Raw genomic sequence first — 26540 nt, forward strand, 5'->3', positions numbered from 1 at the left:
ACTATTGATTTAAGATTTCTAAAAAGTCTCTGGAAAGGCAGAATGCAGGTCTTTCTAATGCCCCAGGCATTTTCCAACCATGTCTCTAATCACATAAGAAGAACATCACTCGTGAGTCATAGGACTCTGGGTACTCTTAGAACTCAGAAACCGCTGGAGTGCAAGTCCTTTCAGCCTAGTCACCTCTTCACTAGCAATGCCCAGGTTCCACAGGAGTGCTCTGTTTCATTCCAGGACCCGTGGGAGTTAAGAATTAAAGATAGTTGATTTTTTTCGTTGGTTCATTTGTTTGTTTTTCCTCCCTGTTGTTTGCTGTTCTCAGAAATGACCTGCTTTCTGAGCTTTCTTGGAGTGTAAGGCATTTCAATTCTAGAAAGGTGGAGCAGGGAGGAAAATGGTCCCCCTGACTGCAAACCATCTAGCTGAAATGACCTCCACTCATGCCACTGGAAGGGGGAAAAAAGCCTTCTTTAGAAGATGAAACATTGTCTTGTGTCCTTTAGCATCGTTCTGGGCAGTCAGTCTGTTAGGACATATTGGGCGATTATAGGACTGTCTTTTTAGAGAAAGCCATGGGTTTCAAGTTAGCAGGAAGCATCTATCAATTCTTAAGATTATGCCATGATTTACTGTCAGAGCATCATGTATTCTCTGATTTTCTGCCTCCTGTGAAACATTGTGCTTTCCTTTTCTATTGATGTATCAACTATAATAGTTACAAGCAGCTACAGAAAAATCAATAGCGAGCTTTCATTACTGTGTACATCAAGCAAAGAGCCCCCCGCTGCAAGAGCACACCTTGTTAGATGCTCACTGAGGAAGGTGCACAACACTCAACTGTTTTTTTCCCAGACTGCATTAGCAAAATCAACTACAGAAAAAATTTAAAATAGTGTCATATTCTACATGGAAGCACAGAGACCCTATAAAATCTCTCAAAGGGCATGGACAGGAGGCATTATCGTGTTTCAAAATGAGAACAGCATTTCCAAAATGATTATAAAGGTATTTAATGCGATTCCCATGTGGGTTTTTTTTCCAGTTTTCTTTTGCATTTGTCTTCTTAAGGTCATCAGGATAGTGGGAGCAAGTACTAAATTAGTATTTACTAGATTGACTCCGTAAGCAGAAAGTCACCACTGGCTAAAGTATGTGCTACAATAGTCATGTGCTCAACACCCATCCAAGCAATGAGGACCCTAGGAACTGTGTGAATATAAGGGTAATATCGCCAGGGTCTTAATCAGATCCAGGAGTCCCAGACATACATATGTAAAGTTTTATTCTCTTTCCAAACACACGTTGGAAAAAGAAAAAGACTTAGGATTTTAAAGCAACAAATACCTTTATTTGCCTTTGGGAGCACATTAGCTACCAATTAGTGCATGTAAATTGAGAATGCTGAAAAAGAGAACGTGTGCCCTGATAGTCTGGGGGGAACTCTCAAGGCCTCAGAAGTTCTCTAGCATTTCAGCATCAATTTGGGCAACATAAAGTGGAGATTTCCAAAGCAAATCCTAACAAGTCCTGAATCTGAACCATGTACAATAATAAATCCCATGGAATTCCCAATCTTAACATGTGGAATGAATGTATTCAGATCTATATATTTAAGTAATTAGTTCATTACTTTCTGATAGTCATGATCTACATAAAGGGTTTTCATATGTTACTATTATGATCCAAGTCCAAACTCCAGTTATTTTTTATCTTTAGAGATAATATATTTAGCAAGAGGGCAAAAATTTGTGCCTGATAATTTTTATGTTCATATAAGAATGTTAAGAAACTACAAAAATGTGTTTTGAAATATTACAGTAACAAACAGGAAACAAACTAAAACCTTGAGTACCAGGTCAGCTTCCCCAAAATACCATTTTAAAATACTGATGAATTTGAACAAGTACTTTGATTGTGGGGAGGTCTGTTTTGTTTTAGGGGGGGAGGGAGGAATATTTAAATGATAAAATTTTCAAATATCCCATTTTCTTTCATAGTTTTCCCAACTTTTGTGGATTTTTTTTTCCATTTCATGTTTCTATGCACCCAAAAATTATGTGAGAATTTTGTATTTGCCTTTGACATTCTAACAACAGAATGAACTGCCATTCAGCTACGGTCACTACATTGAGAGTTTAATGCTCCAAAAGGTTTTCTCTGCAAGGACTGTGAAAAGATTAATTAGTCTTTACTGGTTTCATTAGAGGATGCTGAGAAGCTAGCAACAGGTTCTCTCCTGCACCACAGCCCAAGAGGAAGATCCTCTTTTCCCCAGCAAATCAGGTAGCAATGACATCTGCAGGGTTAGCCTTTCTATTTGCCAGTGTCCCTGACAATTAAAACAGTGAAAATAATTCATGCATTGCCAATCTTAATTACATTCTTGCTTTCATTTATTCTTTTTGCTACTTTCCTGGCTGGTGTTTTGCATGTTACTTATATGCAGTAGTACTTATCTAAAGCCTACTTTAGAGTAGTTGTCCTTACAATAAATGGAAGTCTAAGTAGAGTGGAATAGCATTTGGATGATTACAGATTCTCTGTGAATTCAGCTAACACTTTCCTCAGGGTAGCACTCATGCTCCTGTTAAAAGTATATTCTTTCCACGTGCTTTTTTTCACATAGTGAAAAAAAAATCCTTCCATGACATACTGAACCCTAATACCAAATAAGCTGGTGCTTCCCCTGAGCCACATAGGAGAATGTTCACTCTGAGAATGTCGCAGCATCCCTGCACTGCTGTGATGTGCAGTCGACAGAGGGTACGAACTCTGGCAGAAAACCCAGAACAGGATATTATGCACAGTAGGGGCTTTCCAACCCAGCTGTTCCAAGCCCTGTAGGGTCAAAATAATGGGGAAATCCAGAATGACAGTAATTATGCCATCAACTTTATGGCTCCCTGCCAGAGAGGTTGCTGGTTAGACATCTATACATCTAGTAGGTGTTTAATACATTTTTAAAAACAGGTATAGTGAAAGAATGCATTTTAAACAAGAATTGAAAATGTACTAAGAATGAGACAATAATGTATGAGCAAGCACTTACTTTGTTTCTTACAGTAAGAAAAAAATGAAAAAAAATGGAAGGAAGGAGGAAAGGGATGGAGAGGGAGATAGAGGGATGGAGGGAAAAGAAAAGGAAAGAGAAGTAGATAGAAAATCAAACACAGATGAAAACAATTATGATTATAATTATTTCCTTCTCTAATCATGTAAGATTTGAATTTTCTTTCTAATAAAGAAAAAAACAAAATAAGTTCATATGTCAAAAAAAGGATTCTAGAATTGCACAGACATAAATGTTATTCTGTGATCCAGTTGCATTCTTAAATTGCTGTTATTTATGCAAATTGTGGTAAGAAAAATGATTTTGGATATTTTTGTTTTACAAATATATTTTTTACTTTCACCACATTATTTCCAGAAGTATCTTTCCTTCCACAGGGGTTCCCTGTCTGCTCTTGCTTCCTCCAGCTCCTCAATATATGTACCTTTCAAGTTTGTTTCAGCAGTCCTGAAGTTGTGTGTGTGTAAGCATGAGTAAGAGTACTTATGTGGCAGTGTGCTATTGCCAGCCTCACAGATGGTGTTATTTCCTGTGCTAGACTTCCTACTCACTGATAGCTGGGCTCACACTTGACATCCTCTCTTAACTGCCTCTAGTCCAAAAACAGGCAAAGTCTTGCAGCGTGGGAGGGAACCTGTGGCTGTGCATTGGGTTCAATTGATAAGAATAATCACCAGCCCTTGTGAGTCACCAGAGAGCAATGGGGTGATACTTAAGTACAAGAGAGATGGTGGTGGTCTCTGGTGGTCCCACCACTGTCCACCCTTTGCAAGTAGATAAAGTCATTAAAGGAGCTGTGAAGAGCCAGATGCAGTGGCACATGCCTGTGGCCCCAGCTACTACAGAGGCTTAGGTGGGAGGAACACCTGAAGCCAGGAGTTTGAATCTGACCTGGGCAACATAGTTAGACCCCCCAACTCTAAAAATAAATAAATAAGTAAATTTTTAAAAAGAAAGGCATTATGAGAGTTTCAGCAAAACATTTAGGAAGGGTCTTCTAAGAGACGATGATGATGATGGACAACAGTAAGCTGCTTGTTCACACACTAATGCCCAGTTCATGTTGACTGCTATGTACCCACATGTCTCCTCTTCTGGCACATGCCTTAGTGACTGGAAGCTCTCTCAGAAGCTTAAAAAGATCCTTTTATTTTACCTGCCCATCAAAGTTTCTACACATTCCAGCCTCCAGGGAGGGGTGGAACTGAGATTTAGGAATATCTATGTTCACAACTCCGGGACGAAGATTCAGTAAAGCTTCAGGAGGGTGGAAGTGCAGCTTATGAGGGCAAAACTTTAGAATCCAGTGGACTTCTTAAGGTCATCTGGACAGTGAGAGTAAGTACTAGGCTCTTATCCCATGTCCACCACCAACCAATGCAGAAGTGGGATTAAGATTAATAATACTGAGATACCATTAAATGTTTTGATGCAACCCATAATAATCACATCAGATAAACAGTTGTTCTGTTCACACAATCTAAGATTTATGCATTTTTTCTTTAAAAAACCTTTCTACATCCAAATGGCACATTCATAAAGTTTAAAGTGAAGCTCAAAAGATAGAGTTGTCACTTAATAATTATACAGTAGACTTGGAGAAAGACAGGCATCTCAAGAATCGGTTTTTAGAGATGTGTCTAATGCCTTAAATAAGTGTTTGCTTTAAAATCTTGAAAAAGCTTCATGTAGAAGTGAGATGTTGTAAAATAATCATTGGCTTTGGCCGCTGCCAGATCGACTACCAGTTTGCTATTTGTGATGTATTTCACTATTTTGTAACTTACAAAGCTATTCCCGATTTCCTTCTGTTATGGAGGATTAAGGGGACAATGCTGAATCCACAGAGAATACAAAAATTATTATTATTTTTTTTTGGAGACAGTCTCACTCTGTCACCCAGGCTGGAGTACAGTGGTGCGATCTTGGCTCACTGCAACCTCCACCTTTTGGGTTCAAGCGATTCTCCTGCCTCAGCCTCCCAAGTAGCTGGGATTACAGGTGCCAGCCACCACGTCCAGCTAATTTTTGTATTTTTAGTAGAGACGGGGTTTCATCGTGTTGGCCAGGCTGGTCTCAAACTCCTGACCTCAAGTGATCCACCCTCTCAGTCTCCCCAAGTGCTGGGATTACAGAGGTGAGCCACCGGGCCCGGCCCAAAGATCAAATTTTCAACAGTTATTTAAATCCACTACTTCCCAAGATGAAAGCTTTATTACCAACTGAAACAGAGAACTAAGAGTGGTCCTGGGCTGCCCCTGAACTTGCTGTGGGTATATTTACTGAGCCACCATAGGGCTCATGTGAAGAGTCTGGGGTTTTGTTTTACAACCTTAACACTTCAGTTTTGAAAATCCCCATAAGACAGTAATAGTTCTATAAGGTAAACTCCACAGAGGGCTTCTGTAGGGGGCATAGGAGTGGCACCCAGAGTTGTAGGAATGTCACAAACCTGCATCCTCCCTCAGGGGAGAGGTCAGAGCAACTCAGAATATTATGACTACCGAAACGACTTTTTGACTTTACGATGGAACAAAGCAATCCACATCCAGTAGAAACCATACTTCAAGTACCCATACAACCATTCTGGATTTTTTTGAGATGGATTCTCACTCTGTCACCCAGGCTGGAGTACAGTGGAGCGATCTCTGCTCACTGCAATCTCTCCCTCCCGGGTTTAACCAATTCTCCTGCCTCAGCCTCCCAAGTAGCTGGGATTACAGGTGCCCGCCACCACGCCCGGCTAATTTTTGTATTTTTAGTAGAGACGGGGGTTCACCATCTTGGCCAGGCTGGTCCTGAACTCCTGACCTCACGATCCACCCACCTGGGCCTCCCAAAGTGCTGGGATTACAGGCGTGAGCCACCATGCCTGGCCCATTCTGTTTTTTAGTTTCAGTACAGTATTCAATAAATTACATGAGATACTCAACACTTTATTATAAAATAAGCCTTTTGTTAGATGATTTTGTCCATCTGTGGGCTAATGTAAGTGTTCTGAGCACATTTAAGGCAGGCTACGCTAAGCTATGATGTTCAGAAGGTTGGGTGTATTAAATGAATTTGTGATAATATTTTCAACTTATGATGGACTTATTGGGGACATAACCCCATCGTAAGTCGGAGCACCTGTATTGCCGACGTCTTAACACCTGTATTGCCGATGTCTTAACACTTGTATTGCTGACGTCTTAACAGAGCCGCTTTCTGTGTAAGCTGACTGATACATTAGGCTTGGGATAAATCATATCTGACCTTTCCTTTAGAATAGCATTGGGTGGACTTTGAAGGTAGAAGAGATATTTCTTGTTCAACTAAGTCGTCATTGAAAGAAGATGAAACAGATGGTACTTTATGAGCCAGGCACTATTCTACCTTGTGGTAATTCCTATTAGAACACATTTAACACATGAGGAAACTGAGACTTAGAGCAATTTACTAATTTCAAGGTCTTATGGCCAGTGCAGTATTCACAGATTTAAAATCACTTTCTTTTTTATTCTTCGGAGATGTGGAAATGCAAGTATCAGTAATTTCCCTTAATAATCACGAGTTGACTATAGTTAAACTGCAAAATACCAAACAATTTTCCACACTTGAATTAATGATTTATGGGTGTGAAAGGGAATGGTGACCACACATTCTTAGTTTCCTTCTATGCAAGCCTTAGAACTGAGCATAGCACTTACAAAACCAATATGATCAGATATAAGATACCTTAATATCACTACTATCACTGTCTTAGCAAAATCTATCATTACACTGAAAAAAAAATGTGATAGCTTATTTTGCAAAATGTTTCAAGCTTCAAAAGTTCTTAGAATAATCTTTCTTGTTATTTTCTCTGCCACATGGTTACACAAATACAAAACAAATTGGAAATATGGATTTTCTGTCTTTCATATACAAATACATATCCCTGAGCAATTGAATGAATTATTAATTTGTTTTGTCCAAAAATGGATAAGTATTTGGCTTTAATGATCTTGTTAGGTAACTAGTTTCCCTTCCCTTATAGTTCTCAACTCCAAAGACCCTCTCTTTTCATTTTTCAAGCAAATAATTCAGAATCAGTGTTGATCCATTGCATGATTTTCCCCCGTTCATTTCAACCTCCGATCTTACTAAGCAGAATTTTAATAGGCTAAGGGAAATGATGTAATAATAAGTAACAAGTATGTCAGCTCTTAAAGAGTAGCTTTAATTTAACTCTACAAACTAATAAAATCTTGGATATTTAGAGTGAATGTAGATAGTAACAGTTCTCATATGGGCATAAAATTGCAAGAATTTTGCTGATTGTGATGTATTACTTTTAGCACAAATAGAAACAGAATGTACCAAGTACAATAAACTTCACTAATTCAGAACATTTCAACTTGGCAACAAAAAGCTGAATTTATATGTACTTAAAGAAATGCAATTTTAGTAATCTCAGTCTAATGCTTTATCTAAAGTAACATGGTTAACACAGTGGGGCACAATTTAAAAGGAGTTGGGCGCGTCAGATATAATATTAAAATACCTAGTTTTTTTCCAATCTGATTAATCTATTTTGTGTGTCTGTCTCAGAAAGGATAGTACCAGACCTGCCAAAGTTGTTGGCGGAAGTGAGATAAAGTAGATGCAAGCGGTTTGACAAAAACTCAAAGAATGACATAAATATAAAGTATTATTCTCAGAAATTACAATCCACAATAAGCCTACATTTTATAAAATACCTCTAAAATGTCTTCAACATTTAAAAATTGTATGTTAAAATTGGTGCTACATTAATAATACTCTTCATTCCTTGAATTTCTGATTCTGTTGCTGACTTTAGATAGAATTTATTTTTCATCAGTTGTGTACTCAAAGGCTGAAACAGGAAGGCATTCTTTTTTGAGACCGAATCTCACTATGTCACCCAGGTTGAAGTGCAGCGGCGTGATCTCAGCTCGCTGCAACCTCCACAGAAAGGCATTCTTTAAACTTCTTATCCAAAATAAACCCAAATACAATTTCTGAAGTAGCATAGAGTTCAAGTTGCCGAGTCTTAATTAGTGAACCATCAACCAACACTGTAGAACATCATGATGCTGCCATATAGTATATTTCTTGCTGTTAGGAAGGCAAAATTCCCTATTTTATTTTGCATTCTGGTATTGACCTGACCTTAATATGTTTGATTCTTTTTTTTTTTTTTTAATAGGGACAGGGTATCTGTCACCCAGGCTAGAATGGCCCGATCACAGTTCATTGCAGCCTCAAACTCCTGGGCTCAAGCAGTCCCCCTGCCTCAGACTCCTGAGAAGCTGCATGACACCACATCCAGCTAATTTTTTTTTTTTTAATTTTTAAATTTTTTGTCAAAATGGTATCTCACTATATCAGACTGGTCTCCAGCTCCTGGCCTCAAGCAATCCTCCTGCCTCAGCTTCCCAAAGTGCTGGGATTACAGGTGTGAGCCACTCACTGTGTCTGGCCATGTATTTGATGCTTTTAAAATCATGAATACTTATTCTTTCAAACAACAAATATATTATAGTCATGTCTTGGTTTCCAATTTCTCAAGATGAGAATTGAGGCCCAGGGAAGCAGAGGTTCTCCAGATGTTTCCTTTCATTCACATCTAATCCTACCCCTCCACAGGAGGTATGAAGCCAACTCATTGCAAAGATGTCACCCAGGGCCACATCACCCAGGGATACTGAGGTTTGGTGAGAGCACAACGTGACAGTAGAGACCTCACCTGTGTCTTTCTGGCACCAGACAGTCCTATCATAACTTTGTCTTGGTGCCTGAGTACTAAGTTCAAGCAAACGTTTTATAAAGTTTCCTGCCCAGTCAACTGCTGGCATTGAGATCTGAGTAATACACATTATACCAAATAAACTGGTTATTTTGTAGAGATTATTGAATGCTTTCATTCAACATTTTCATTTTGAAAAGATTTTTTAAATTATTTGCTATTATTGTTATTACTATTATTATTTTTGAGACAAAGAGTCTCGCTCTGTCCTCTAGGCTGGAGTGCAGTGGTGTGATCTCGGCTCACTGCAACCTCCGCCTCCCAGGTTTAAGCAATTTTCATGCCCCAGCCTACCAAGTAGCTGGAATTACAGGTGTGAGCCACCAGCACCCGGCTAATTTTTGTATTTTTAGTAGAGACAGGGTTTCACCATGTGCCCAAGCTGGTCTCAAACTCCTAACCTCAGGTGATCCTCCCACCTCAGCCTCCCAAAGTGCTGGGATTACAGGTGTGAGCCACCGCGCCTGGTCTGAGAAGATTTTTTTAAAAGAGTGTTCTGCTGCTCTTTAGTTTCATGTAAACTTATTTTCCCATGGCACCCTCCTCACTATCGTCCATGTCCCTTTTCTCCGTGAGCTGGTATCCCTTGCTACCCTCTTAAGACCTAGGGGATAGAAAACAATGGGCTCTAGCCTGCCTTCTGCAGGGAACAAAACCTAGAAACAGGAAGCTGCTCCTGGCAATCCCATCTGCACTGTGTCCATGGAGTATCATGAATAGTTTACACGAAGAGGATTTCTTTAAAATGCTGAATTATGAAGGAGTATTGATTGTGTGAGTAGAAATATCTAGAAGACTACATCTTTTGTCTTCTAGACTAATGCTCTAACATGGAGAAGTGTTTCCAGTCAACAGTTTATTCTGAAGATAGCACCTTGCCCACTAAATGCACACTTATATTCTCAAATTTACCTTTTTAAAAATTCTCTTTGAAATAATCTCTCCAAAAGTCAGTAAGAAACATGTCAAGCACTACCAAAGCTGAGAAAGTTGAGCTGAATCAGGTTCTTAGCCTCACTCACACAAAATAATATTTTAATTGGCTAAGCTAATATTTGATCCAAGTTCATAAAAGTTTGAAATCAAATAATTAAATGCAAATACAGTCTTCATCCCAAAGACGATAAGAATGCCTTTAAGCTAATATTTTTAACAAGAACTGTTCCACAGCGCTCTCTTGTAAATTTTATCATACCTGAGGCAGTTTTCCTCATTCGATTAGCTGGAAAGCTGAATTTATCCCGAGGCAAACCAGGCATCTAGTATGGGCTAAATTCAACAACTGGAGCTTAAATTTGGCTTAATATATCCCCACTTGGATCTGCTTGTTTAATTCTCTTTCATATGATAACGTTGGTTTATTCATAGTCTTGACTTGCCACCTGAACAAACTGAACCTCATATCTTATTCTAAGAGAATAAAACTTTGCAAAAACCACCAAAGTTTCTGAATGGAAATCAAATACAAAGTTATGGCTCAAAAACTGTTTCAGGACGTGAGTACAAAAAAAAAAAAAAAAAATGTAGCGAAGAGTTTTTCTCTGAGGGAGGGCTGCTCTTTATAAATGTGGATATTTCCTACACTTTGGGAACAGATGGTCTTTATAGCAGGATAAGGACTAAGACCCCAAGACCAGCCAAGGCAGCTGCAATTGTGTCTCAGGCTTGGAATGCTGCGTGCTACCTATTTTATCAAACACTGTATGTATTTGTCTTTATTGTTAAATCTACTTTAAATACAACTTTATTTGAGGTTTAGGGGCAAACTAGGAAATTGCCTCATCCTATATCCCTTTAAATTCTGTTTCCTGGCTCAGAATATCCCATCAATTTCCAGCCAGAGTCCTCATTTTTCTTTGATTTTCCGTGTATTTTAATGTAGTTTTCACTATCATCTGATATGCAGAAGTTGATATAATATACAGTCTGTTTCATAAACTCCTTTAGTATAGCATTCTGTTTTCATTTTTATCCCTAAGAATTCTAGAAAGCAAATTGCAAATGTGTATACAGAGGGAAAATGAAGGTGCTCCACACCGTGATGTGGTCCCTAACACAGCACACAGCCCCAAAATACAGGTTTCCTGAAAATGCTCAGACTACCACTTCACAACATCAAGCATATCAAATGTTTTCCTTCTACTCATTGAACTCAATTACTTCAATTTTGAATCAAATTACACCTTTTCTAGAGATACATTATAGGAAGAGAGTTTTGTTATATTTGAAATTGGTTAGGAATTTAACACAGTGAAGAACTTTAAAATTGCTTAAGAGTCTAATAGCTGGGGGTATTGACACATAGAAAGTGCTCAATATATTTTTATTGAATTAATTTGCTTATGCTTTGTATTCATGGGCACTGAATACAAATTAGCCAGTTCAATAATAAATGCATTGGTTGTCTTTTATGTGTGTGGTGCTATACCTGTGAGGTGTGGGAAATAAGAAACGTAAGTCAGAATCTCTGCCTTCTGAGAGAATGAAATCTAGCAGGAGAGGCAAGGCATAAACCAGTGACCAGAGAATCCAGAAAAGCTTGCCCAGGAAGATGCGATTGCAAATATGTGGAAGATGTTCCACGTACAAACAACGGGGAAGACCGGCGTGTGAAATAAGTGAGAAAAAGGATTCTCTTATTCGACAAATGTGAACTGAGCTCCTCCTTTGTCCAGAGGTTATGCTAAGCCTGGGAAAGGTTATAATTAACAAGACAGACATATCCCTGTCCTCACAATTGACAGTGAAATAACCATGTAATACCAAGTGCCCTGCATGATGGGCAAGTAGAATGTGCTGTAGAATCACAGCAGAGAGGACTTCAGGGAGGCTTCCTGGACGTAATAATGTCTGTGCTGAGGCCCAGGAGATTAGTCAAAATTATCCAAATAAAGGTTAGGGGAAGAAAGTTCCAGGCACTGGCCCAGGCACATTCAAAAAACTGAAAGAAGTTGGTGGCTGGGGTGAAATAAAATGGGATAAACAGGCCAAATAAATGTCTTTAATCTTTAACCCAGGGTAGTGGGGGGCCATTGAATGATTTTAAGTAGAGGGTACTGGAGGACATAATTGGATTCACATTTAAAGTTATCACTCATGCTGTTGTGAGGAAAATGCATTTGGAGGAGGGGACAACATTGGAGGAATCAGTTATAAGTAACAGAGGCGAGTTACGGTTGCAGCAATGGAGAATAAAGGAGAGATGCAAGAAGCAATTAGAAAGCAGAGGCAGCAACTTGGTGATGAATGGACTGGAAACGAAAAGGAGAGGGAGGAGTCATGAATGAATCTGGGTCTCGGGCTTGAAATCCCAGGTAGATATTGGGTAACGGGGTGGATTCTCAGTCCAATCACTGGTATAAGAAAAGCAGAAGGAGCAGGTTTAGAAAACCAGACAGATTGAGCTACATTTTAGACACTGTGAGTTTGAGATGCCCCCTAGCTATCAGGTGAGAGATCTAATAAACAGTCATATGGATAGAACCAAATGAAGTTATATTCTGCAATCTTCCACATGGGTCACTGAGTGAGCTGGTGAAAGCATTGAACACACTGAAATAAAATGTTCGACACATGGAAAAGTCCAAAGGATTTGAGAAAAACAAGCAGGCTTGGCATTACAAGCCAAATGACCCTGCCAAAAAGTCCTCTTTGAATCCATTTCCCAAGAAAGCACAATCTATAATGGAGTTTGTGCGTTTCACTTGCTGTTATAAAACAATTCTACACAAAATAAAAATAAAGTCGGCCATGAATTTTATATGGAAGAATAGCAGCATGTCAAAGCCCAAAAAAGAAAGAGAGAGAGAGAGAGACAGAGAGAGAGAGAGAGAGAGAGAGAGAAAGAAAAAGAAAGAAAAGAAAGAAAGAAAGAAAGAAAGAAAGAAAGAAAGAAAGAAAGAGAGAGAGAGAGAGAGAAAGAAAGAAAAGAAAGAAAGAAAGAAAGAGAGAGAGAGAGAGAGAAAGAGAGAGAGAGAGAGAGAAAGAAAGAAAAAGAAAGAAAGAAAGAAAGAAAGAAAGAAAGAAAGAAAGAAAGAAAGAAAGAAAGAAAGAAAGAAAGAAAGAAAGAAAGATTTATTTTAGTTTAGGGCAAGAATTTAAATAGAAAGTTTATTCTCGTATTTCCTGAGGATCTCCTCTGTGCTGAGCACTGGCCAGGCACTAGGAATACAGCTGCACATAAGACCAAGTTTCTGCGTACACGGCTTTCATTCTAGTGGGGGTGATGGGCAATTTTGGGGTTTTTTTGTTGTTTTTTTTTTTCTTTTGGAGACAAGATCTTACTCTGTTTCCCCAGCTGGAGTGCAGTGGCACTATCTTGCTTCACTGCAGCCCCAACTTCCTGGGGTCAAGTGATTCTCCCACCTCAGCGTCCCAAGTAGCTGAACTGTAGACGCAGACCACCACGCTCACTAATTTTTGTAGAGACAGGGTTTTGCCATGTTGGCCAGGCTGGCCTTGAACTCCTGGGTTCAAGAGGTCCTCCAACCTTGGCCTGCCAAAGTGCTGGGATTACAAGCGTGAGCCACTGCACCCAGCTTGGCAGTTTTTAAAATTAGACAAATGGGCCGGGCCCCGTGGCTCACGCCTGTAATCCCAGCACTTTGGGAGGCTGAGGCGGGCAGATCACCGGGTCAGGAGATCGAGACCATCCTGGCTAACATGGTGAAACCCCCGTCTCTGCTAAAAATACAAAAAATTAGCCAGGCATGGTGGCGGGCACCTGTAGTCCCAGCTACTCGGGAGGCCGAGGCAGGAGAATGGCGTGAACCCAGGAGGCGGAGCTGGCAGTGAGCCAAGATCGCACTACTGCACTCCAGCCTGGGGTGACAGAATGAGATTCTATCTCAAAAAAAATAAAAAATAAAAATAAATAAAATAAAATAAAATTAGACAAATGTATGCATAATGTAAGGTCAGTCATGAACAAGCAAAAATAAGAATACATCATTTAGGGATATAAGAAAATGGTGATATTGTTTGGATCTTTGTCCCTGCCCAAACCTCATGTTGAACTGTAATCCCCGATGCTGGAGGTGGGGCCTGGTAAGATGTATTTGGACCATGGGGTCATGACCCAAAACACCAGGTTCCTCAGGGCCTGGTGTTGTCTCAGTAATGGTGAGTTCTTGCCAGATCTGGTAAATTTAGAAACGTGTATCACCTCCCTACATTCTCTCTCTCTCTGGCTCCTGCTTTCACCGTGTGATATGCCTGCCCTGTGATCACCCTCCGCCATGGTTTTAATCTTCTTGAGACCTCCCCAGAAGCTGAGCAGATGCCAACACCATGCTTCCTGTAAAACCTGCAGGTTCAGAACCAATTAAACCTCTTTTCTTTATAAATTACCCAGTCTTAGGTATTTATAGCAGTGCAAGAACAGCCTAGAGGAAATACAGAATTCTGGATTATGATCACCTCTGGGGCATCAGGAATTCGTTCTTGGGAGGAACACACAGATAGCCTGAAGAGTGCTGACCATGTTCTGGTTTTCCTGATGAGTAGTGGATTCATAGGTATTCACTATACTATGTTTAAAAACTGAAATATACATTACATTTAAAAAATTAATTATAGTAAAATATGCAAAATGTAAAATGTACCATCTTAACCACTTTTCCATCGATTTTAATAGACTTTTTTTTTTTTTTTTTGAGACAGTCTCGCTCTGTTGCCCAGGCTTGAGTATAATCTGTATGGCACATATACAGTGGCACGATCTCAGCTCACTGCAACCTCCGTCTCCTGTGTTCAAGTGATTCTCCTGCCTCAGCCTCCTGAGTAGCTGGGATTACAGGTGCATGCCACCATGCCTGGCTAATTTTTGTATTTTTAGAAGAGATGGAGTTTCCACATGTTGGCCAGGCTGGTCTTAAACACCTGACCTCAAGTGATTCACCCACTTCAGCTTCTCAAAGTGCTAGGATTACAGGCGTGAGCCACTGCACCTGGCAAACTTTATTTTTTTATAGCAATTTTTTTTTTTTTTTAAAGACAGAGTCTCATTCTTGTCACCCAGGGTGGAGTGCAATGGCACAATCTCAGCTCACTGCAACCTCTGCCTCCTGGATTCAAGTGATTCTCCTGCCTCAGCCTCCCGAGTAGCCGGGATTACAGGTGTACACCACCACGTGGGACCTTTTTTCTAAACCATGTATACAAAAAGAGGCAAAAATGGAGAAATTCTTATTTCTTAGCCTTGGCACCTGTACAATACAATTGGAAGGGGTTGGGGTGGGGCTTGTCCAGAGAAGTCCCCACAAAGGTGCCCCATGACACTAGACCGTGCTCAGTCTCCATCGTGAGACTATTATTTATAATATTGATTTGTAGCACTTAAGATGTTAAATTTCCTTCAAAATCTCAAACATTAAGTTGTGTTACATGCCAATATAAATGTCAAATGTATATTATTTCATTCAAATTATCTGAAAACCATTCATTCGCATATCATGAGATCCTTTAGAAATGGAACTATTTGACTAACCAGCACGTCCCATTCTCCAACTCCAGCAAGTGACAGAAACTTGCAGGCATTGACACAATAAGGGGAAAAAATCTCCAGGACTTTAAAGTAATGAGCTCTGCAGGGTCCAGATTCCTGTTCTGCCAGAGAGAAGTCTTGTGGTAGAGGATACAAAGACTTTAGAGTGAGACAGGCCTGATCATAAATTCAAGATCTTCTTACTAGCATTAAAATCCTAGATGAGTTTCTCAACCCCTCTAGGTCTCTGTTTTTTCATCGGGAAAATAGTATTAATAATAACTTCCCCATAAGATTCTTAAGAGGCTTAAATATGTTAAAGACACTTGTCACATTAATTGGTGTTTGGTAAATGTTATTTCCTCCCTCATTCTTACTAACTTTGAGATCTTGGGAAAGCCATTGAATCCCTCTGATTCTTAATTTCATTAATACCTATAACACCTTCTAGGATAGAATCCTTTATAATTTAACTTCTCCTGAATCCCACTCCTAGGCCAGTTGTTTTCTACACATTCTTACTAACTCCTGGGATTTCACCCATCACCCAACAGTTGTACATTGATAAGTCCCAAATCTATAACCCAGCTCAAGCCTTTCTCTTGAGGTCTGGCCATTTCCTGGACATCTTCACCCAATATTCCATGGGCCCCTTAAATTCAACATGGCCATACCAAGACTCCTTAAATATTGCTTCTCAAATTTGCTGCTCCTCTTGCCTTGGTGGTGGCCACCACCTTCCTCCCTTAACAGACACCTGGAAGCCATCCAGGACCCTCACTCGTTCTCTCTGTCTCTCCTACTTTTTATTAACCCAAGGCCAACAAAGCCTGTTACATCAACCATCTTGATGCCTTTCAAGTCCCTCCCCACCTCCTTGGCCGCCATATTTCTCTTCTGTGTTCCTGCAGCAGCCTCCTGGCTGGTCTCCCTCCATGAGCCTGCTCTCCCCTCACCCTCCTGCACACACTAGTCCCTTCTACACACTTCTGGCAGAATGCTTTCTTTAAATCACAAAGCTGATCGTTTCCCTGTTTCCTAAAACTATTCGGCGTTTCTGCCTTGCATTCCACAACAAAATCCAGACCATCTGACATGCAATGGTCTTCACAGTCTTAAACCTTACGGCCCATCTTCATCTGGCCCACCCTATTCCTTCGCCACAAAGGCTGAGCTGTTTAACAGTGTACCAAAGACCTCTGTTCTTTCCTTCTCTAGGAAAGAGAGATATAGGCCACTGTCTGCTAGGATATGCGTTCTCTTTCATGTGTTGCTCAGCTCATTCTAACTCATCTTTCAAAACTCCTCAGGTGTCACCTCCCCCAGGGACCCCTCTTTTCTCTTGAACCCTATGTTAGCTGCCCATCCTGTGAGGGCACTGCTTATCTGTATCACGTTAATTGAGCTACTGTATACAGAGACTGTGCCTTTATTTCCATATCTCCAGCACCCAGACCAGAGCTGTAAGACTGACTGACAGACTGAATGAATGAATGTGTATACATTGTGTATACACAAAGGTATGAAATAATAAATAAAGCATGTTAAGAATGTTTTGTAAACTACAAAGCACCAATCAGTTGTAAGGGCTTGTTATTTCTGTGTACATACATAGTATATACACTTTATATCCACTTTTTTTTTTTTTTTTTAAGAGACAGGGTCTCACTCTGTTGCCCAGGCTGGAGTGCAGTGGCACAATTATAGCCTACTGCAACCTTGAGCTCCTGGGCTCAAGTGATGCTCCTACTTCAGCCTCTCAAGTAACTGAGACTACAGGCAAACACCACCATGTCCAGCCAACTTTTTATTTCTAATTTTTGGGGAGACAGGAGTCTTGCTGTGGTGCCTAGGCTGGTCTCGAACTCCTGGGCTGAAGTGATCCTCCATTTTTGTAGATAGCTCCTGCCAAGGGCTGCATTTTCTTATTAATTTGCCCATGAAAGCATAAAATTGTATGTTCTAGTTGGTAAAAATAACTCTTGGGTTAGTGTGTGTGTGTGTGTGTGTGTGTGTGTGTGTGTACACACCTATATTATTCTAAGGGACTCATGGGAATGAATTTAAAACCTTGAGTTTTGGATTTTGCTGAAAACTGGAGATAGAATCTAAGTTTAGGTGTCAGCACCAAAATTATCCTGCCCTCCCCTCCCCAATCCCTAAACAGCCCTGATTTCTTTTTAAACGTGAACTTTGTTCTTATGAAAAGAACTAACATGTTCTCCAACTTCCAGAAGTTCTTACAAAATTAGTTATACAGATTATCCAAATTTGGCCCTTTAAAAAATAATTTTGAACATTAGCTCTTTACAGAAAATCTATTTTCCTTCTCCTTTTCTAGAGGAAGGGCCCTTCTGAGGGCAAATCGTGCGGCAGTTTATAGATTGTCATCTCTCTAAAGACATCAAAGAAAATAAGTATTTTCTATGTGCAAAATGGTACCTCTTTTTCCACCTTTATGTCTTTTAAAAGATTAGATAAGCCAGCTCGCAACTATAATTAATCCAAGATATTCCCAGTTACTGGGACCAGGAGTAGCTGAGGCCGGAGGATCACTCGAGCCCAGGAGTTCAAGGCTACAGTGAGTTATGATGTCACCACTGCATTCCTGTCTGGGTGGCAGAATGAGACTCTGTCCCTATTTATTTAAAAAAAAAAAAAAATCAGACAATAATATTAGTAATTTAAAAAATTAAAATCTTTACAAAGACAAAAAAGACTAAGGAATTTTTTTCCCACTTGTGAAAAATTAACGAATATAATTACCTTACCAGCAAAAGCCAACACATTCCATGTTTGCCTCACAGCCCCCAGCCCCCTGGCTCAGCAGAGGACCCATTTCTGAAAAAGTGTGTTGAATGACAAGGTTTATAGGCTGCACCGTTATGGCAGCTACCAGGGAGGCAGAGATGAGTATCTTCCTCTTCAGAGAGCGTGAATGTTGTGTATGACTGAAAAGTCAGCCCTGTAATATATTCAAGAAGACCTAAGGGTTTACTTTCCAATAAGGATGGAAAAAAATCTGAGCACCCCACTGTGAGCTTATCGTAATGCGCTTCATATAAAAAGTTGGTAATTAGTCCCTGAGTGAATAAAGTAGAATAGATGATAAGAGATTGATACTAAGAGGAGAAGCACAAAATGCTCTTGCCAGTCATCAAAATTTAAAGGCTATAGAGAAAGGGTTGGGGATGCCTCTGTCTGTTTACATACTATTTCCAACTCAGAATTTGTAATGATGGGGTTTATTAACTGGTGTTTTTAAATTGTATGAAAATGAAGCTTGTATAAATTTCAAAGGAACACACGGAGTGCCAAATGCAGGAGCCTTTGCAATCCAGCCTAAAATGCCACAGAAAAACTGGTGGGAATTTTGATCTCATATCAATCTCTTTTCCTCCAGCTTGGGGGTTTTTTGCTAAAATCCAGATGCGGGACAATGCTATTTAATATGAGAATCAAACAGCACATTTCAAAAACACATATTTCTGGGAACTCCAGAACATGTAATCATTTGTCTAGATTTTGTTTTCTTCATATAATTTAATATCAATTCACTTGTATATTTCTGTTGTTAGAGACTCCTGCTATAGATGAGTTCAGATTCCCAAGCTGCAGCTACCATTCATTACTTAATATGGAACAGGGCTTGATTTTTATTGGAGGGACGTTACAGAGAAAATGGAAATCAGGACGATTTCAGCGTTTACATCTGGGCCATAGCTTTGCATTAAACATGCTTCCCCTTTCCATCCCCAAGTCCTGAGAATTTAAATTTCTATTTTAATGGGATTCATGTTTTAATTTTTATGAAAAGGCATGCATTTTCATCAAAACTAATTCCATGAGTACTGAGGAAACACACTGAAGTTTCTAAACTCTTCCTAAAAAGTAAATACAAGTGAACCACATAAACGAGTGAAAATTCCAGGTCTTTGGGAGGTGGTATCATTTGTATTTTGGCACTTAATATTTTCCGTTGCTTTTAGGTCCTTGTGAACTGTCTGTGAACTACCTCGATTATGGTGGAAAATCCAGGGTCTACCTGTCTGTCAGGTCCAGTCCACAGCATCCCAGGGACTGACTCCAATCCAAATGAGATCATAGGCAGGTTTTACTTACCACAAAACTGACCAGTGAAAATCCTCATTTGCAAAACACGTAAATTAGAACTTGATTATTCAGATTACAAAAGGATTCATCAGAGGACTTTCCGAATAGAAAACACGATTACATGTAAAGTATGGTATTTTATTTCAGGGAGCGATCCATTACATATACGCCAAATTTTTGAAAATCAGTTTCTAGTTAGAAAAAGAAAGGAAATTGGCTTGTGAAATAATTTAACAGGTCAAATTCGCAATTGTATCAATCTTGGACAAATACAACAAGAATGTGAAGCAAAGAGTTACTGGTGGATTCCCTGAGGATGGCTGGACTAAAGCATATCCCTTATCCCCAGGAGCTTACAGTCTGCATAGGGAAATGGATGATGAAATAGACAGAAGCCAGCACCGAGGCAGGCAGCAGAGCAATGATCCTGGAACAGCATGGTCAGTAAATGAGAGGAATTCAATCAGAACTTCTTCAGGATCATTGCCATGTGTATAGATGTAAAAACAAAATGATGTTCAGCAAGTAAGACTCTTTGGGACAATTAGCAGCATACATTTTATTACTTCATGATAACATTCATCAAAATAGCTTAATTGGATAATTAATTCAGGCATGTGGATTCAATTCTGATAAGCTTTAGCAAAAAATAGTATATTTAGCCCAAGTATGAGAAACCTATATATTTTCCTGCCAGAAGGAAAATTGCATGTATTTCCAAACTTTTGAGGGAAAAGGGTGTCAGTATGAACCACTATTCGTAGAAATTAACCATCGAGGCTGGACGCAGTAGCTCACGCCTGTAATCCCAGCACTTTGGGAGGCCAAGGTGGGTGGATCACTGGAAGTCAGAAGTTCGAGACCACCCTAGTCAACATGGTGAAACTGGTCTCTACTAAAAATACAAAACTCAACTGTGCGTGGCGGCGCATGTCTGTAATCCCAGCTACTCGGGAGGCTGAGGCAGGAGAATTGCTTGAACCCGGGAGGTGGAGGTTACAGTGAGCCGAGATGCACCACTGTACTACAGCCTAGGCAACAGAGCAAGACTTTGTCTCAACAAAAAAAAAAAAAAAGAAAAGAAAAGAAAAGAAAGAAAAAAAGAAGGAAATTAACCATCAAATGCTGAGCTGAAGACTCTAAATTTTTAATAGTAAGTGGATAAACCAAAACTTATAATCTAGTCTTTGTTTTATGTCTGTTGGTAGTTTTCTTTCCTTTTTTTTTTTTCCTTAACAGAGCAGCATAGTTTATCACAGAATGTTAAACCTACTTCTCAAAAAAATACTTTTATCAAAAAAGGAAAGTTTCAAGCAACTTTTGAAAAAAAGGCTATTCTTCATTTTCTTACATTTTATATTAATTCTATGCAAATTTCTACATCCTCTATTAATCTCTGTGACTATTAATAGCTTTGCTTGCTGGTGAGAGTATTTTTCACTGTAGTGTAAAGTAATACTCCATTTCAAATTGTTTTAATAGTCATGTTTTAATCACTATAATGCAACACAAATGTAGATTTTTCTATCATGTACCAAGGTACAACATATTGAAGGTATTTCTGATTGTTTATATTATGTAATTTTGAACCAAGTATGACTGGATACATAGTCATATTTATAAATATTTTTAAGTAACTTAAAATCATTTAAAAAATATATTAAATAAGACAGGTGGAAAATGCTTTACTAACTGTAAAGTGTCGCATGTGTAAAATGTCCAGAGCACACCAATGTGGTTGCCAATTTAAAAGCCACCAGAAGACACAAAGCTCCTTATCTGTAGTATTTATCTGTCTGTAAAACTCATTAATGAATAATCAAATATGTTTGAGTCTCCCATCTCGCTTTGAAAGAGATGTGGTACCAACTCTCGACATAGCTATTGCAGTACTAATTCCTCACTGTTTTTAATTTGGGTCAGAGACTTGGGGATTGAAAGGGAAAGCATGTTTAATGCAAAGCTATGGCCCAAATGTAAACACTGAAATCGTCCTGAACACACTTCAACAGCAAATGTATGACAGCCTAGTGTAAAGCCATTTAGAAATAACAAGATGGACATGTACACATATGTAGGTTAAGTTCAACAGCATATAATGCCAAAAACAGTATAGTGGGTATGAGTTACTTTAACCGAGTTTAATACCTTTATCCTTTTAGTCATGGTACTGTGTGGTTTTCTTCTGAATCTTTTTCTCATTTATTTTTATCCAATTAGAAAATAAAGCAGGGCAGGGTGGCTGCATCTGTTTACTTTGTGAGCATGGGTGTATGTAAACACACACATGTATCTGTCTATTTTTTCCAGAGGCTTCTGTGTACACATCGTATAAAAGTCATACTGTTAACATAAATCAACCCCAGAAGAGAAATTCCAGCATACCATTTTCCCTTGCCTATTGTCTGTGTGTGTGTTTGTATGTCAGTCTGTCTTTTTATTCTGGCTTTCTCTCTTATTCAGTATTTATAAGGACCTTTAGGGCAGATGTCTAAAAACAACTGCATAGTCATCAGGAGTTAGGCGGAATGAAATGCCTTCGCTCATCTCTACATGAGTGACCAGAAGAAAAAAAGAAACACAAAGTATCAGACTTTAGAAACCACATGCAGGTTAAAGGGCACCGACCATCCTGGCTTGTGTTCTGCCTAAAGGACAAGGCTTTCATTTGATAAAGATCATTAGTCATCAAGATATATATTTTAGAGAGTTCCCAGTAGCGAATATTCCGTTGGCAGTCACTGGAGTGTACCAGATGGTTCATTAGCATAGGCTAGACAAGTCAAAGACTTTCAGAATCATTTAGAAAATGTCAAACAGAAACAAGAATCCTGTCACTTTTTATTAGAATTAACTACATCATACCCTGGACACAGATTTCACCTTGGGTCAGAAAAATTAATACAGAATTATATGAATTGTGTAATATACTGGGTTAAGATAGGTCTTTCTCCAGGGACTCATTTGCTGGCAATATATTAAGATCCCTCTACTTTAGGAATCCTCAAACCTTTCCTTTTGTAAGATATGAAAAGAGTTGACCTTGCTCAAAATCCATTGGTGTCTAATTGATTTGAGGTATATGCAGAATTTCAACAAGACATTCTTCTAAAGCTCTTTTGTGATCCTTTTCCCAGGAAGCTCGGCGAGTGGGGTTATTCAGCAGCACGTAAAGTATGCTTTATGTCAAAAGGAAAATATATCCATTAATTGAACACACTGCTTTAGTAAACAGGAATTAAAATGCTATTGAAATGTTGCTTTTTTTTTTTTTTTAATGCAGATGTCAAAAACCTTGAAAACTTCCAGCTGGTAGAAGGTGTCCAGGAACAAGTCAATGCCGCCCTGCTGGACTACACAATGTGTAACTACCCGCAGCAGACAGAGAAATTTGGACAGCTACTTCTTCGACTACCCGAAATCCGGGCCATCAGCATGCAGGCTGAAGAATACCTCTACTACAAACACCTGAACGGGGATGTGCCCTATAATAACCTTCTCATTGAAATGTTGCATGCAAAAAGAGCGTAAGTTACAACCCCTAGGAGCTCTGCTTTCAAAACAAAAAGAGACTGGGGGAGTGGGGAGGGGGAAGAACAGGAAGAAAAAAAGTACTCTGAACTGCTCCAAGCAACACTAATTAAAAACTTGCTTTCAAGATATTGAATTTAAAAAGGCATAATAATCAAATACTTAATAGCAAATAAATGATGTATCAGGGTATTTGTATTGCAAACTGTGAATCAAAGGCTTCACATCCCCAGAGGATTCCATAGAAAAGACATTGTAATGGAGTGGATTGAACTCACAGATGGATAGCAACACCGTCAGAATAAAAACGGACAGAACAATTCTTGTGTATTTAAACTGATCTCCGCTATGAAGAAATTTAGGAACTAATCTTATTAATTAGGCTGATACAGCGGGGGATTTGAGCTTACAGGATTCCTCCATGGTAAAGCTGAACTGAAACAATTCTCAAGAATGCATCAGCTGTACCTACAATAGCCCCTCCCTCCTGCTTTGAAGGCCCCAGCACCTCTGCCCTGTGGTCACCGAATCTGTACTAAGGACCTATGTTCAGCCACACCCAGTAGTAGCTCCACCAAATCATGAACAGCCTAATTTTGAGTGTCTGTGTCTTAGACCTGCAAACAGCTAATAGGAAATTCTATTAATATGTTAGCTTGCCATTTTAAATATGTTCTGAGGTTTGTTTTGTCACGTGTTCATGATGTTAAGAAAATGCAGGCAGTATCTCTCTTCTATCTTATATAAGTGTTAATTAATATTAAGGGAAATGACTACAAACTTTCAAAGAAAATGCTCCATAGCTAAAGTAACTTAGACCTTATTTCTGCTACTGTTGCTGAAATGTGGCTTTGGCGTTGTTGGGTTTCATAAAAAATTTCTGGCAGGAAGTCTTGTTAGGATACGTCAGTCTTTTTCATCATCCAAGTTTGTAGTTCATTTAAAAATAAAACATTAAACATATTTTGCTAGGATGTCAAATAGTCACAGTTCTAAGTCGTTGGAAACAAAATTGATGCATGTTAATCTATGCAAAGAGAAAGGAAAGGATGAGGTGATGTATTGACTCAAGGTTCATTCTTGCTGCAATTGAACATCCTCAAAACTTGGATGGAAATGGTGATTTTTACATGTGGCCTGGAAAGATATTAAAGTAATTCAAATCTTCTCCAAAGGGGAAAGGAAGAGAGTGATACTGACCTTTCTAAGTCATAGACCAAAGTCTGCTGTAGAACAAATATGGGAGGACAAAGAATTGCAAATTCTTCAAATGACTATTATCAGTATTATTAACATGCGATGCCACAGGTATGAAAGTCTTGCCTTATTTCACAATTTTAAAAGGTAGCTGTGCAGATGTGGATCAACATTTGTTTAAAATAAAGTATTAATACTTTAAAGTCAAATAAGATATAGTGTTTACATTCTTTAGGTCCTGAGGGGCAGGGGGATCTGTGATATAACAAAATAGCAAAAGCAGTTATTTCCTTAATGTTATTTTTCTGATTGGTAATTATTTTTAACAGTACTTAATTATTCTATGTCGTGAGACACTAAAATCAAAAACGGGAATCTCATTTAGACTTTAATTTTTTTGAGATTATCGGCGGCACAATCACTTGTAGAAACTGTAAAAAATGAAAGTATCTCCTAGTCCCTTAATTTTTTCATAAATGTTTCTGGCTTTTGAATAGTGTATTTATATTGTATATCATAGTTTCAACTGTAGACAATTATGATGCTAATTTATTGTTCCTTGGTTTCAACTTTGTATAAGATATAGCCAAGACTGAAGAAACCAAATATATGTGTTTACTGTAGCATGTCTTCAAGTTAGTGGAACTTAGTTCAGGGACATAGAAGAGTCTTAATGAATTAAAATCATTCACTTCATTAAATGTCTGTAAATCTTCATCATTCCTACTGTAGTTTATTTAATATCTATTGTAAATTATGTGACTTGTAGCTTCCTCTGGTTTTCAAGTAAACTTAACAAGGTGAAGTCTTACCTGGTTTTCCTTTCCAAGCATTGTAAGTTGTATACCAAAGATATTAGTTATTACTTCCGTGCGTACAAAGAGGATTATTTTATTACTTTTAGTAATCACCTCTAATACTCATCCACATGAAGGGTACACATTAGATAAGCTGGGCATTGGCTCATGCACAATCTCAGTCACCCGTGTTATCTTCATGGCTCAAAGGACAATGCAAAATCACCGACCAGAGCGCATATCCAAAGCATTACAGAGAACAGCAGCATCATTGCCCTCTCCAGCTGAAAAACAAGTTGGCTAGAAGATACACGGAGAGGAATGGTGTTGTCAACAGTTAATGAAACGGTCCTATCATGCATATGTAATGTGGGTGGAGACAATTATAAGATTTGACTATAACTATTTGGAGGGTCTTTAACATTGCCAAAAAACCAAATATGTTGATTTTTATTTTATTTTATTTTGTATTTTAAGAGGCGAGATCTTGATCTCATATGCTGCCCAGGCTGGCCTCGAACTCCTGGGCTCAAGCATTCCTCCCACTTCAGCCTCCCCAGTAGCTGGACTAGGGATGCACGCCAGCACGCCTGGCTACATTGACTCTTAAAATCTATGTTCTCTTATTTTAAAGATACAGTACTCCCCACTGAAAATCAAACCTAAAAAATGTCACTTATTGGTATGTTGTTAACCTGGTAGATTAAATCATGAGAACGATTAGAAAGATGGGCAACACAGCGGGTTACATCCACACTGCTGATCACACCAACGACAGGAGCTGATAAGCAAGAAAGCATCACAGCCAGCGTCTGTTCACCCAAGGTTGGCAAGTGAAGTTTCTCTAGTGTTGATTGTTAGCCAATTTGTAACCTGACATTTACTTAGCAACTGCCTTATCAATTACAGGATTTACCGGTAACAGCAGACTCAAATATAAAAGTTTTTGGCTTAACTTGGTTTATTATAGTTGCTCTATGTTTGTAAACAGACAATCCGTAATGTCTGATTATTTGTATCACAGATCTGCAGCTGCCTTGGACTTGAATCCATGCAATGTTTCGAGTGTGAAGTCGGTTACTTGTTGATGTTTTCTTACTGTATCAATCAAATACATATTGTCATGTCAGTTCTTGCCAGGAATTTCTCAACAAAATGGAATTTTTTTTCAGTATTTCAATAAATATTGATATGCCCAGCCTGATAATTTTTAAAAGTTTTTATGTTGTCCTCATTCTATTGGGTACTAAAGCTTTTTTTTTGTTTTGCTTTTTTTTTTTTTTTTTTTTTTGAGACGGAGTCTTGCTCTGTCGCCCAGGCTGGAGTGCAGCATCGCAATCTCGGCTCACTGCAAGCTCCGCCTCCCGGGTTCACACCATTCTCCTGCCTCAGCCTCCCGAGTAGCTGGGACTACAGGCGCTCGCCACTACGCCTGGCTAATTTTTTGTATTCTTTAGTAGAGACGGGGTTTCACTGTGTTAGCCAGGACGGTCTGGATCTCCTGACCTCGTGATCCACCCGCCTCAGCCTCCTAAAGTGCTGGGATTACAGGCGTGA

General features: G+C 39.0%; 1 protein-coding gene across 3 annotated transcripts in view; it reads left to right on the forward strand.

Annotated features, from left to right (window-relative positions):
* LOC105484682 (nuclear receptor subfamily 5 group A member 2) overlaps nucleotides 1–26190 on the forward strand; it is a 148143-nt gene extending 121953 nt beyond the window's left edge. For all 3 annotated transcript variants that reach the window (XM_011746524.2, XM_011746525.2, XM_011746526.3), the window contains one exon: nucleotides 22742–26190. In XM_011746524.2, the coding sequence (XP_011744826.1) occupies nucleotides 22742–22989 (248 nt within the window). In that variant the 3' untranslated portion in view covers nucleotides 22990–26190. The remainder of the gene's footprint in view (nucleotides 1–22741) is intronic.
* The last annotated feature ends 350 nt before the right edge of the window (nucleotides 26191–26540 follow it).

Source organism: Macaca nemestrina, chromosome 1 (genome assembly GCF_043159975.1).
Source record: "Macaca nemestrina isolate mMacNem1 chromosome 1, mMacNem.hap1, whole genome shotgun sequence".
In the NCBI taxonomy this organism is placed as follows: Eukaryota; Metazoa; Chordata; class Mammalia; order Primates; family Cercopithecidae; genus Macaca; species Macaca nemestrina.